Below are 14,704 nucleotides of genomic sequence, written 5' to 3'. Positions count from 1 at the left end.
TTTTAGTCTATTATTAAACAGGTAATTTATAAGAGATCAATACAGTATATTTTTATAGCTTAAAGCATGATCAACATATTTTTCTTTAAAAAAAAATTAAAATAAAAAGCATAAACAAGTTATAAAACTAAGCCTAATTCACATTGGTGTATCTTAGCCCAGTTGCTGTTAGTAAAGTAAGACCAAGGTCTAGAAAATAAAAGCATTAAAATTCGTTTGGGGCTTGTTGTTTCAGATGATTAATCTTCTAGAGCATAAAACAGATATCCACTTCAATACTGTGCTCTGTCAAAGTGATACAGTAGTACCGATGCTTTATTATAAAAGAATAAGCAGAAAAAGCACAAAGCCGAGAAAATGAGATTACCGTTTTCTCAAACGAATAGAATATGTAAAATACTATATAATTGCTTTCTATTTACTTTATGCTTAATAATGCATTTATTTTAATACGTGATTAAAAAGTATTTTTAGGCAGTAAGTCTAATAAATGATCAGGTATTTGTAATTTTTCCATGTCTGTCTGTAGTATGCCTCTTTCTGGACTATTCCAAACACTTCTTACTTCAAGCCTTTCTCTTAATTGATTGCTCTTGTGTTGCATAGCTCGAACTTTTCTTTCAAATTGATAAAATAGGACCTCTGCTCTTTCTAATGTTCTCCTCAAATCAATATGACCCGTTAGATCATTAATATACTATAAAAAGATATTAGCCTACATATATACAAGCCCATGAACATATCTTACTCTCAAAACTTCATCAAACTGGTTCAATTCATTCAAAAGCTTGTTTCTGTGTGTATCGATCACGGCTAACGTGATGAATAAAATCATTTTATCTGTCAAGTAGTTCGTCCACAATATTTCCCAAAGCTCAATCACGCCTTCCCATTCAAATTCTCTTTTAAACCAAACAAGTAACCATCGAAAACAAAAGAATAAATTGGATATTTCAATTTCTTCAAGCCGTTTATATAATACAGGATCCATGAATTGAATTAAATGATTTAGTGTCTTGAGTTGTGCATGCATACCAGATTGATCCATATAAAAGTTATATTGCACCGTATCCATAAAACATGTAAATGCCCAAAACGACATTGCTTCATCACCCATCACAACAAATAAAGGAGCTAAAAGATCAGACATGCCTTGTACATAACCTAACTCTGTATTATAAAAGTTGTAGGTCACAAGGATATCCTTCATGGTTTCCAAATTGGGGTTTGTACCCACTACCATGTCAGGATCAGGATTCGGCATATCTTCACCCGCAAACGCTTCTTGCGTTCGATCAGTTCGGTGTACATCCTTATCAATCCGATGTTTTTCATCTTGAAATTCTTTTGTTTTTCTAATCTCTATATCATCAAACCAAACTGCCTTCAATCGATAATAGGCATCCACCCTGCTTTGTCTAATGGCTTCTCTTTCATCCATGCTCGATTGCCAAGAAAAGATACCTAACAAGAATTTCCAAGCTTCTATACGAACATCTGGTTCTAGTCCTCTTTGGAAGATCATTCGTTTCACCTCAGATACAGGTACACATAACCTACCTTCTTGATCAAAGAACGTCATCCATTCTTTGGCAGAGATTGATTCATAGGTTCTGGTATGGATAGGTGCAGGTCCCTGAAGCTCGGGTGCATCTGCCAAGAGTCTTTCTAAATCAACGTCAGCCAAGAAATGCTCAGCTCCGTCTTGTCCAAATTGATCCAAATAATGTGAGGCTGTTTGGTACTCGTTCAGATTATTTCCCCTCAACAGTCGCTGTAAAGGGGGGGCTAAGAGAGGCAAGACGGGCCGTGCGATGCGGTGTGAAGCTGTGGCCTGAGTGATTCTCGATAATTTTTCAAGCATTGACCATTGAATGTCTTTTATAGTACTAATCCATGGATCTTCTGTTGTTGGCAATGGGCTATATGCTTGCTGGCCTCTTTGATATGCTGATGCAGAAATTTGGTTGCTATCATATAAATTTGTCACTGAAGCTTGCTGTGTTGACATTGAATGTCCAATTACATTTACTCTGCTCTGCTGCTCTGGTACGTTATTACTATTGAATACTTTGGGACTAACTAAATAAAGACAATCCATATCATTATCACTACATTTTTTAATTTAGTCATCTATTATATTCAACTTATTTTTCATTACCTTTCTAGTGGACTAAAATTACTTAGTATATCAACAATGTCACATCCTGGCCAATGGTCTTTAGATGAATAAAAGAGTGGTTTTAGAATATCTCCTGATTTTAATGTAATGACAATAGAGCCTTGATCCTGTAGAGATGGTGGACAGATATAAAGAGAACTGATGCTTTTCAACATCACCATCATCGTCTCTTCTTCTCCAAGGTTTATTTGAATATCTGAATACTCATGGTTCGAGGCCAAGATACCATCAAGCTGAATAAATCGATCAATGTCATTAGGCTCTATGAGGTATTCAGGTATCCATGCTATAAAGACATTGATATTCTCCTATTGAAATACTTGTTAATTTTTCTACATTCGTATAATTTATAAGTTTTACAATAGATTTTGAAAGAATAGTAAAGAAACCGTGAATGTTTGTTTCCTTTGAATAAAACCCTGATTTGGTATAAATCAACTTCATCTTTTTTTCATCCTTTTTTGCTGAACGATAAGCTTCAGGCACAGGTGGTAATTCAGGTGGAACTGTAGGGATTGAATTGGTTAAGCTATTTTGACGATTCAAGTTTGGATTATATTGTCTATGATCTTGGCTGTTGAATAAATTAAAACTTTTATTATAAATCGATCCACTTTCCATCTAAAATATAAAGAAAAAAAAACAAAGAAAAAGGAAAAAAGAAAAGAAAAAAAAGGGCCAAGTCATGCATAGAGCTCTATTTACAGTGAAATCAGCGCCAATGGACGGTTTTTTAAAATGAGGGGCGGGAAATAAAAATTAAAAAGCGGGTTTATTTTTCTCAATTGGCAGCTCTTCAAATCCCAATATGCGGCCGACCTATACTCAAAGGGCGGTTTTTAATATTTAATTTGACAGGTTTTCTTTTCTCAAAGGGAAGTTATACTTTTCCTATAATATAGCAATAAAACATAAGTGGATACTTATTTCTTCTACGAAGAAGGTCACGAAAAAGATAGTGACACTGTAGATTAGAAAGATGTGGACCCATTTCATTTAGATACAGTAACTAGTAAACTTTTTAGCATCATATATCGCATTTTTTCAAAGAAAATCATGTAGTATAACTTCATTGATTAAAGAAATCATTGTAATGTACTCATTACAAGAATCCTGAAAATTCGGTTGTTTACAATCTACCTTACTACGGCTACAGAGACTAATGAGTCCATAACCAGTAACTTAGCTACCAACAACTCTCTGCGAAACTATACCGCTGCAGGATCAGATCAAAATCATATAGCAGCTGTGACCTCTAAAAGCCACTATTTTGGTTCGATATTCTAAGGGACTACCAAGTGTACCAAGTGTACCAAAGAGGATATCGGAGTCGCAAATGAATTTTTTATTTGTGGGGATCAAATAGCGTTTTGGAAACAGCAAATTTGAGTATTTTTATGCTTTCCCTTGAACATTAAAATGCTAATTACACGCAAAAAAAAGGTATGCATGTATTTTTCTCATGAATGTGCTGAAGAAAACTATATAAAATTTTCCAAAAAGATAGAAGAATTTGGTGCTGATGTAGGTAGAATGGATATCTGTTATATAGACGATCCGAAAAATCCTGCTATATTATCACTCGTGAGAATTTTGGCTGATCCATATTCTTATAAATGATACCTTGAAAGCACATCAGCAATCAAATGACAAAATTTAGAAGAAAAGTCAGACCTTAGTAAGTGCTTTTACACATGGAAAATGTGTTTATCTGATTTCTTTTTAATCGCGTATAATCTAGGTACGGCATTTCAGGTTATAAAGTTTATTAGTTATGTTTTCCTGCCAGAAATTGAACAAGCAGAATCAGCATACGAGGAAAAACTTGCCAATACGAAAGATGTTCTCAGTACATTTAACAGTTACACGAATATCATGTTTAACAAATCAGTTCAGTCATTTGCCAGCTGGTGTAGAAAAAGAAAATGTTATTATTTAATGCACCTGTATCGAGAAAAAGACAAAAGCTGCTAGACACAGAAATAAGCATACGCTTAAGAAAAGCATTTGCTTTAAAAAATGATTACTTGGGTATAATTATTATTAAAATTTATTTAATTAATCCATTGGACTGACCCTCTTTTTCTCGTTTTAAGACAATGTAGGAAGTCAATTATAAGCTATATCCTAGATTATCAAAAACATATCAGGAATCTAAAAGAAGAAGGCTATTCTATTATTGGGTATGCCCGCAAGTCAAAAGGAAAAGAAGAGGAGGAAGCGAGGCTCAGACTGTTACAGAAAATGATTGATTCTTTGAAGAACAGATCACTCGTGGATCAGGTTTTTATCTCAATCTGCTCTGGTGCTTTATCCCCAATTCCATCACGTGATTAAAAGTATGAGCCAAGTATTGAGAAATTAGAAAAAAGTAAATGGAAACACCCAAGGTATATTCAATAGATTTGAAAATATAATCTCCAATATTAATACGATTGTTTTTTCTAGACTTATTAAAATTTCTAGCCGATACACAAGATAATGTCTGCTTGGTCATAATAGACTTTGCTGGTTTATCAACAGATACTGACGATTTAAAGAAGTTTGTAAGGTATTTATGCGAAGTTTTATTTTAATGTTGAACAGGACGTTTCACAAATGGTTTACAATATGTAGTAATCACAAAAAGTTAAAGAAAATTATCATCGATAAGCTTTCTTTCGAAAATGAAACAAAGTCCGTCACAAGAGAAATGATACTAGAGAATCCCCTCAACAGTAAGCCTTTTCAATTGTTGAACAAATACAAAACAAAGATCGAAACAGATCTGAACAAAAATTATCCATGAATAAGACTCTACTTTTTTTTTAATACATATATATATAACCAAATAAAGCAGAATATATCACTATGCTACCAAAAGGTTTTCCTGTTTATCTCTCTAAAAAATGGTGAATAATTGGGCACACAGCTGGATCCAGGACAAAAAACTTATCTTGTAACAAAGACTCATAATTATTAGTTTTATTTTATTCCTGAAGTAGGAATAGTTAAAATAGAACCAAATAAAGGCAATGCAGCAGCAAAAGCTCGTTTTATTACCCTTTTTGTTGGTGATATTTATATAAAAGACCCAAATTTCACCAACAAAAGAAACATTAGTATTTTTTTTTCAAAGCTAGGAAAGTGTTTCTTTTATCCATTTTTTAACTTTGATGTATTTTTCACAATTGAGGGTTCATTTTTAAACTTCACCTATCATTGAAGACCTTCAACCAAGCTATTGCTGAAAGAAAGCCAGAGCTCAAAGGTAAAAAAAAAGTGTAAAAGAGGCTTGTTTTCATAATTAGCAAAGAAACCTTTTGTTGACAATTATTTTGTTTATATTAAGGATTACATCTACCCATTTGTCTCACGACAAGGGTTTTTGTTGTGGATTATGTTTGTTTTCGAAAATAAATGGGATCATTCAAGTCTAGTAAAACATCGAAAAAAGTACCGAATCACAAAAGTTGCTTCAAGGGAAAAATAAAGCAGGGTCTCCATCTGATGACGTTACATGCATCTTGTAGATTAGAGGTTCAGTTAAAAACTGTGTCTAAGAGTAAACCCAACGGTAGAGGGATATTAGATTAACTTTAATAGCTCGGAGCTAAATATTTAATATCTTTTGTGAAGATGTCACTTTATGTTTCCTTTAACTCGGACCCTATTAAAATTTCTACACTCTATTTTTTAAATTTGACATGACCTCTGATGATATTTACACAGCTATAGCAGAACGATTCAGCAAATTTAAACAGTTCCAAAACGTATCAAATTAGTATCTTCTTGCTTTGAAAGGCTTTAATCTTGCATATGACGAAGAAACCCACTCTGCCAGGTCACTTTCTGGTCATGAAGTTGTCAACCGAGATCGCATTAGTGATCATCTTCGACTCATTGCAGATGGCTTCTTGTAATCATCAACCTACGACAAAAAAAACTTTTTGCTGCCGCTTCAGAATGCGCCGAAGCGTATTTATTAGTATTAAAGTCATTTAACTTAAGGATTACCGCTTTCTTCACTATAAGTACAAGACTACTAGCAAAATTAGAATTTTACCTTACCAGAAAATGGTAGTTGCCACCCACCAGGTAGCTTATGATTACGGATATCACTCTGTGCACTTCAAAATCCATGATTACTCTGCCGACTGCGTTGATGAATATTTTTGTATGTCAGAAAATTCAGCGATGTAGTTGAAGTTGTTTTGCAATATTTATCATAGTAAAATTCAGATTTATTTAAACTAAAAACGCAATCATCCATCAACTTACTGCATTCTTAATGTATAGAAAACTCAACTGAATGCATTCTGAGGTGACATATAAGCGAGAAAGTTAAAGATCCATTATTAAGATGATTTACATATCGCATTACACCAAAGACAATAGTGTAACGCAATACAGTAAACGTTGGCAGCCTTTGGCTTTTCTCTGTCTAACTGGTTCAAATCCAGAAAAATATCAACAAACACGTGTGCATGATAAATATCACTCAAAGTAAATTTCTTTTGTTTTTCTTTTATTTTACTTAACATCAACAAGAATTCCCTTGAAGCATATGCACTTTATTGTAATTCCTTTTATTTTATCTTTTTATTTTACTTTGCTCAAAACAGTTGATCTACTTAACAAGATCTTGTGGTCACTTATTACAAGCGAATTTATATTCAATCTATTACTGTTTTGGGAGCCAAACACTATTCAAAGACTTGGTCTCAAGTCAAAAACCCTTTATAACAAGCCTAATTTGTAGTATAAAACATCACAAACTTCAATCACACAATAGGCCTGATAATTCCTATTAACTTTAATAGGGCCGCTAATAGGGTCCGTTGGGTGACAACAGTTTGATTTTGGGGTATTAAAGTTAATTTAATAGGGACCGTTGAGTTTGCTCTTATGTACTTGAAATATGTTTTGAAGACGGAACCTTATACAAATTCTTGATGTCATTGATTGCTTCAAACCAGCAAATATGAAGGAAATAAGGCTTCAAAAAATATATAAATTTATGTAAGTAAAATATATAATAAAACCAGATCAAATAAACTAACTGAATATTAGTGTGGATATGCATCTCTTCAGCAGTAAAAAATTCAAAAAAGAAAAAGTAAAAGCATATAGTGAAGCTGATTATATAATCAGATTTTGGGGCTATATCTTCGAGTCTTTCTTTGTAGAGAGCGAGTTTGAGACGTATTGGTAAATAACTATTAAATTAACGTCCCATTAGTTTCTGTAAAAGATGTAGATACTAATTTACATGTATTTAGGGGCGATACACTAAACTCGGCATGCAAAAAAGAAAAACTCAAGTTGAAGCTTGATTTTAGGTTGGCTATTTTTCTTTGTTCTGCTCGTATGACATCACGACTTGTGGGTTCGTCAAAATAGCAACCACAACAAAGTAATTTGCAGATAAATTAAAGTACATAATTGCAACAAAAGGGGTGATTAACAGCATAGTAAAGAGTTGCAGTTTAAGCACTTTTGAAGAAATAATACAATTAAAATTTCCAATCATTCAAGTCGTGGGATTTGAGACAGTAATCTCAGTTGTGTGTTTGGCTGCCTCTGGAATCTACACTGTGCAAAAAATTCATCATATGAACTTTCAGTTATGCTCAAAGATCTCAGAAACGGTGCGATTCAAGACATTTTCGACAGCCTTTTGTTAATTGAAGTAAACTACTACTAATTATAGTAAACAGAAAAGGATGGATGATTCATCTGTATGTTTCAATAGGACCTGTCCTCAAAAATTAAAAGAATGCTAGATGATGTTGAGGTTTATGTTGTTACAAATAAAATGAAGAGCATAGAGAAAGGTGAGAAAACGAAGAAAAGTAAGAAAAGCGACTGGACGACAAAAATACACTGGTTCACACAAGAGGAGTTTGAGGAAGACGAAGACGAAGACGAAGAATATTTCTTTTTCTTTTTTTATTATAACAGCAATTAACGAATAGATGATATTTACATGCTCTTGATTACTAATTAAATGCTTGCTTTGACAACATTTATTTGACAATGCTGATTATAATATTACATAATAATTAGCAGCCTAGCATATTGACTTCATAAAGTGTTTACATATCTACAACAAGTTCAAGCATTAACAAGATCCTCATCTTGCCAAATATATAATACGCCTCCGTAGCACATATATATTATTCTACATGCTCATTTACATACAGGAAAGCTGCCTATCTTCTCCGACAGCGCTTCTTCTATTTACGCCAATACAATTGTCATCAGTTTATTAGTTGGAGTTCCTCGCGATACTCCTCATTCATAAAAGACACGACCACCTTTCTCCCCGGAATAAAATCAGTCTTATTTTTATTAAGACTTTTAACGAACTTACAAACCTTTATCAATTCTTTACCAGATATATCAGCTCTAACTATAACTTCAGAGCGTATATTTGATTTCGCTTTTGTGTGCCTTAACATCGGGTTACCTTTTTATTATAAATTATCAAGTAGTTATGTGCTCTCAGAAGCCCTGAATATGCCAAATGAGTGTAATCTTTGTTTAGAAATGTATAAAATTATTGATTTTGTCACACTATTTTGAGTGTTGAATCGGTTTGTTATATAAAAGTAACTACATCCGTCAATTCCCACATAATCCTTTTATCCCAATTACTAGCTTTAGACCTATTATCTCCTAACTCAGTAATCCGGTTGGAATCATAAACTCTGTTATAACATTGTCTGTGTACCACCATTCTCACTGTATAGCTTTTATTGTCATACAGCATTCTTTTTTATAACATTTATATCGACTCACAAATGGAAATAAAATATATTATATAAGTTAGCTACTCTCACATTATACTCAGTAGCTATTGCTAGATTCTTTATTACTAGTAATTATTTCGCAAGTTTGTTTAGTCAATTGTTATTATTGTTCTACTCAGTGTGACCAAAGTTCATATTTTGACATCTGTCAGGATATGAACTTAATTAATTGTTTGTAAATATTTATATATAATCTTCCTTCAATTATCCTCAAATACAACAGCAACCTTTTTAGTCTGAAAACTAGCTTCCACTTATAATGCAGAGAGGAACTCAGAACAAACTCTTCGTCTTCGACATAGATTTGTCAGCAAACTGAAAGAAATAAATGTTGATTTCCAGAAAAACTGCGTATTATCGATGAAGCAGGATTAATATATCAAATGATGCGTGATCGAACTTGGCTAAGAATTAGCAATCCAGCCAAAGTTAAGGTTCATAGCATAAAAGGAGGACAACATCAGTGTTGTCGACTGTATTTTTTCTTTTGATGTCATTAACTTCTTGAAAGTTGAACGTCTTAAACAAAGCGATGTCGATAAACTCAAAAAAAGGGTTCCTCAATTTAATCCAAAAAGAGGCAGGCCAATACTAATAGCAAGAAGAAAACCTTTGAAGAAGAGCACAACATTTTATCATATTATAAAATTCGTTCAAATTGTCATTGATGTACTTGATAAGCACGGTAAGAATGGGTTTTGTATTGTCATAATAATTGTAAGATCCATCATACTTCTTTTGTAGCAGATATCATAAAAAATAGAGATATAACCCATTGTTTATACCTCCTTATTACCCTTTCCCCAATCCTTTTCAAGAACATTGGTAAAAAAAAATAAAAGTACTATCAAGAGATTTACAACACTCTGGATGAGAATTCCGCTCTTAAGTCTCGTATTGTGGAAGTGTGTTCGAGAATTACTGTTGATGATGGCTTGAGTTAGATTAAACATTCCGAGAGCTATTGAGATAGATGTATAAACAAGGAAATACGTCTTGAATAAAATATAAGTCTATTAAAAAGTGTTCAATATTGATTTTGAAATGGTGTCTAGAAAAAAACATTCAATAAAAAATCCTTTTATACCATGAGTAGGCTTATATCACATCTTCAGTAACATTGGTATATAAAACAATTCAGTTCCGCATAACGCTCGGTGTGTGAACTACAGAATAAAAGAAAGATAATTATTAAACCTTAGGGTGTTTCTCAAGCAACGGACAAAAGACAAAAGTTGTCCAAACAGTTACCCTATTATAAACGACAAACAATTCAATGTTACAATAAAACTTCATTCTAATTGTTTTGAAGTCAAAAAATAAATATTATTATTTAGGTCAATTTGATTTAACTTATTGTGACATTTCAAAAGGACAAAGCATCTAGACATAAAAGGACAATCATTTTTGTTTAAACGTTATATTTTATTAAAGGTCCAATTGAGCGCTAAAAATAAAACAAATAAGTGTCCGCCCGGACCAGATCAATCCGTTTGGAGGTTTGATGTTTAGAAAAAAAAACCCCTTCAGGTTCAAGGGTAAAAAATGAGAAAGGAAAGTAGGATGCATAGAGAAGCATACGAAGTTAGTTGAGTTGTCTCAGCCATTCAATTAGTTTTTGGCCATTAGGTGTCTTGCACGGGATGGTTGTATAATGTTGTAGTTGATCTAATTCATGGAGGATAGAACATATAACGGGCTATCGACAGGTCCAGGACAAAGCAATACTAGAGGAAACAAATGTGCGTGTCGGAAGCATATCCGAAAGGAAAGATATAGGGTCAGCTATTGTTTCAGCATTTATTTTTTGGTTACGGGCATTCAACTTTTCTCAGTGATAAAATTCACCGTTCTCACTGTGCTTTGGTTCCGAATTTAAATTCATCAAATTTGCTGAAAAATACAATATTAATATTTACTTGGTAACCCAGACTTTTTTTTTGGTTTTTGGCTTTATTTGTTAAGCAACTTTTTTACAGTATCACTCACAATTTTACGATCGGCTGTTGCTGAATCGTATTTCCACGCTTTCATAACTTTACCCATATCTTTGGGATTACTTACTCCCAGTTCTTTAATTAATATTTCGACTTCCTTTTGAATAGCTTCTGCTGACATCTGTTCAGGTAAGTAAGATTCAAGTACTTTTAGTTCTTGTAGCTCTTGCTCTGCTAATTCCGGACGACCTCCGGCCTTGAACTGTTCTACGGAATCTTGACGACGTTTAATGGCTTTTTGAATAACAGACAACATGGCTTGTTCTTCAGAAATACCCTCGATGTAGTTAGGACTCTTGACGTAATAAGTGAAATCACTCATAACTCCCTTTACAACATTCAAGTCAGGTTGCTTTTTTGCTTTCATAAACGTTTTGCGATCATTCTTGAGACGTGTTACAAGAGAATCTAACAAAAACTTTGGTTACAAGGATAAATCTCAGCAGGTCTCTTTACCAGCAGTGACTGTTGTGTAGTATCTGTTGATGGCAACAAAAGGTTTAATAGATCGTGCAATGAATGACATGATTAAAAGATACTAAAAAAATTGTAAACAAGGATCCAGAAAAGAATTGATTTGAACAGCCAAAATTATTTGAATTCTGTGACTACTGAATTTTAAATCATTGGAGCTGACAGTAACAAAGAGTAATATAAAGTTTTGTTTGCTCTTCCTCCCTTTCTTCCTCTTCATATTTGGCTGTAATAACTTTACAGAAAAATATTCTATTATACTTAACCCTTCAGTATGTGTTTGATATGGATATCGACTAAAAATTATTTACTAATAAAATAATGAAGCTGTCTTAAAACCAATAAATCCCTATAAGTTTTAATTGAGCAAAATAAGTAACTCAAGTACAATTAATATTACATCAACATCTGCTACGCCTTTCCCTGTTAACATGTCAAATGTTTATCAAATACCAAGGTATAAACGTGGCCAGAATCCAAAAGACTGGTTGAACTACTTTAACGCCGGGTGTAAGATACTCCAAGTCAAAGAAGAAGATAAACTAGACTTAGTGATTTATCCAAGAGAATAAAAAGGAACAAGAGAGGACGAGACTCGATAAAGAGATTGTTTTATTTAATAAGAAAATTGTACTCTATTTATACTTTTCATACACGGATAATATTTCATGTCATGGATTAATAATTATGAGTATGATATAGCTGATGACAAATAGATAAGGGTTACGTGTTCTTCTATTGTTATATTTGTCATAGAATACTCGTATATGATTGACTGCGGCTGATTGTGATTTAGTTTCTGGATTTAATATAATTTAACCGTGTGTCATGTTTTGACATGTCAATAAGATAACAGTCTTATCATTCTAAGCTAAATCTTTACAAATGAGTTTGAATAAGAATAGATCCTGATAATCACCAACTGCCATGAACAGCCAAGTTTCACTTTCATCTCAACAGTTGATTATTACATCAGTTTATAAAATTTTTCTTATACATGTCAAATCATATCGGTCGTAACTATCTCTTGTCATTTAATCTCAGGTCTTGCTCAACTAATATAAATAGCCTTGGGATCTTTCTTTAATAAAAAGGATTCGACTTTAGAACTATTGTTCGGTCTCGTTAGTTCTTCTTTGTTCATATTTTTATACTTAAAGCACTTCACCGTGCAATTACGCAGCATCTTATTCTTAATGAAGATGATCCGAATTGAACAGTAGTTTATCTGTTGAATATATTTTACATGTAGCTTATTAAAACTGTTTTCATATCGAGTTATGAATGATGGATACATCATTGCCCCCTTCCAGGTTGGAACAACCGATGAACATCATGAATAACGAAGAGTACATGGATTATATATAATATGATTGCTTAGGCTGCTTATGTTAAGACGTAAGTGTAGAGAAAAGAGGGAGCATGCTCTTCTGGTATATAATCGATAAAAACCCATAAAAACCTGTTTAGGAAAAAAAGTAATGGGAAAAGACCATATTCAGCTCGTTACTTTGTCTTTCTTCTTTTGTTAAGATTATTAGTCTTGGTTGGCAAATTAGTATGAGATGAGCGTTTACGTTTGCCAATGTTATTATTGACGTTACGTCTTGCCCAGTACTGTTCTATCATACTCATGTCATCAAAACTTGAGGCAGGTTCCCAGGTATCATATTCCGGAGGATAACCTTTCCATCTTACTAGGTATTTATAATCGCTAGTGTTATTTCCTTTATGTTGGATAATTGCCTGCACATCGTACTGTTGTTGGTCAGCGCGATTATTAACAACGTTGTCTGTAGAGATAAGTTTGATGTGCGAGGTAGGTACGTCGCGCGATAATAATGTACCTGTTTTATCCGTCAAAATGTAGCTACCATTTTTTGTGACTCCATGTACGACAAAGGGGCCCTCGTACCTTGGGTCAGTTTTACTATTTTTATTCACATTTTTTATCATAACTTCGCTATTAGTAGGAAACTGTTGATGTACAATGCGGTGTTTCTTTGTAAAATACTCGTTGTCAATTCTTTGAGTAGTCATAATACGGTTACGTATAGCAGGGATTACTATGTTGTTCATATTGTCTAGTTTATTTTCTAGTGCTTTAGCATATTGCTGACTAGAGTTAGGTATTGAGGATTGTGTATTAGAACAATCCTGGAATTCATTTGGTTGCCTATTATACATAAGCACAAATGGTCTGGAATGATGTAATCTAGAATATTTACAATTCATAGCATATTGGATACTAGGAAGGGAAAGATTCCACTCGTCTTTCTTGCCTTGTAATCTTTTAACAAGAGCTCGTTTGGCTATTCCAACAAACGATTCGTTAGTCGAATTACCCAATGGGTTATAAGGCAGTGAAAGTCTATGGTCAATACCACAGGTTTCCATTAATGAATTAAATATTTCATTAGTGAATTCTGTACCGTTATCTGAACTAAGCTTTTTGGGCCAACCAAAAGTGCAAAAGATATCTCTAAGTTCATTAGCTATGGATACTGCAGTTTTATCCATTAATGGTCTTAGAATTGTAAATCTTGTAAAAAGATCAACTAGGACTAAAATGAAATTGTGTCCTTCTGTTGATGTAACGTTTAGGGTACCAAGTTCAATACAGACGTGATCAAAAGGACCATCTGGTAGAATACTACGGGGAGGGTGATACCCGTGTTTGCCAATATTAAATTGTTGACATTCAGGACAATTGGATACTAGCTGCAATGCATCTTTTTTAATATTAATCCAGTGCAAATTATCATTGTGGATTGTCTTTACAATAGCATCAGCCCCAAAGTGTCCAAGTAAATGTGCCTTTAGTAGTAGGCTATGACGTTCCTCTTCTGGTGGTGTCATGTAGTCTACTAGTTGTACAGCTCTTTGTTTTTTTTTTTTTTTTTTTTTTTTTTTTGTAAGGGCATAAAGCCAGAAATTTTATTAGAAAAATTTAATAGTCACTTGCGAGCAGCGGTAATCTATCGAAAGTCGGAAAAGCATAAGTAAAAATAAAACTATTTAAATATGATATGTCCCCAGACACACAAGAGTGGCCTGAAAGACAGCCTCTGGGACAAACTGTTGGTCATTGAAGATTGCCAACCAGTGAGCACGCCAAATGCACCAGAAGGTGCAGCCAAAGATACTTTCATTATGAAAGGCAGAGAGCTTCTTGGCAGGAAAACGTAAATGATACAGTGCTCCTGTAATATCGTCAGTAGTTATAGACAAGGAGCCAAAGAAATGTTTCCAGATAC

The 14,704-nt window shown here is 33.4% G+C and overlaps 4 protein-coding genes across 4 annotated transcripts; 1 reads left to right on the top strand and 3 right to left on the bottom strand.

Annotated features, from left to right (window-relative positions):
• Positions 1–288: 288 nt before the first annotated feature.
• RO3G_17026 (uncharacterized protein) lies at positions 289–2,626 on the bottom strand (the record flags this gene model as incomplete). The annotated part of the gene is made up of 6 exons (XM_067671610.1): positions 289–313; positions 368–399; positions 566–697; positions 749–1,970; positions 2,162–2,490; positions 2,543–2,626. The coding sequence occupies 6 exons, from the start codon at positions 2,624–2,626 to the stop codon at positions 289–291; spliced, it is 1,824 nt and encodes a 607-aa protein (XP_067527615.1).
• A 1,481-nt stretch (positions 2,627–4,107) lies between these two features.
• On the top strand, positions 4,108–4,519 carry RO3G_17025 (uncharacterized protein; the record flags this gene model as incomplete). The annotated part of the gene is made up of 2 exons (XM_067671609.1): positions 4,108–4,213; positions 4,314–4,519. The coding sequence occupies 2 exons, from the start codon at positions 4,108–4,110 to the stop codon at positions 4,517–4,519; spliced, it is 312 nt and encodes a 103-aa protein (XP_067527614.1).
• Positions 4,520–10,929: 6,410 nt separating this feature from the next.
• RO3G_17024 (uncharacterized protein) lies at positions 10,930–11,499 on the bottom strand (the record flags this gene model as incomplete). Its single annotated transcript, XM_067671608.1, has 2 exons — positions 10,930–11,381; positions 11,430–11,499. The coding sequence occupies 2 exons, from the start codon at positions 11,497–11,499 to the stop codon at positions 10,930–10,932; spliced, it is 522 nt and encodes a 173-aa protein (XP_067527613.1).
• A 1,334-nt stretch (positions 11,500–12,833) lies between these two features.
• Positions 12,834–14,306, bottom strand: RO3G_17023 (uncharacterized protein; the record flags this gene model as incomplete). The annotated part of the gene is made up of 3 exons (XM_067671607.1): positions 12,834–12,909; positions 12,958–13,513; positions 13,676–14,306. 3 exons carry the CDS (start codon positions 14,304–14,306, stop codon positions 12,834–12,836), a joined length of 1,263 nt encoding a protein of 420 aa, XP_067527612.1.
• Between the last annotated feature and the right edge of the window lie 398 nt (positions 14,307–14,704).

This window comes from Rhizopus delemar, genomic scaffold (genome assembly GCF_000149305.1).
Source record: "Rhizopus delemar RA 99-880 supercont3.25 genomic scaffold, whole genome shotgun sequence".
NCBI lineage: Eukaryota > Fungi > Mucoromycota > Mucoromycetes > Mucorales > Rhizopodaceae > Rhizopus > Rhizopus delemar.
Note: the sequence above shows the minus strand (reverse complement) of the source record. Positions and strands in the feature narration are given on the sequence as shown.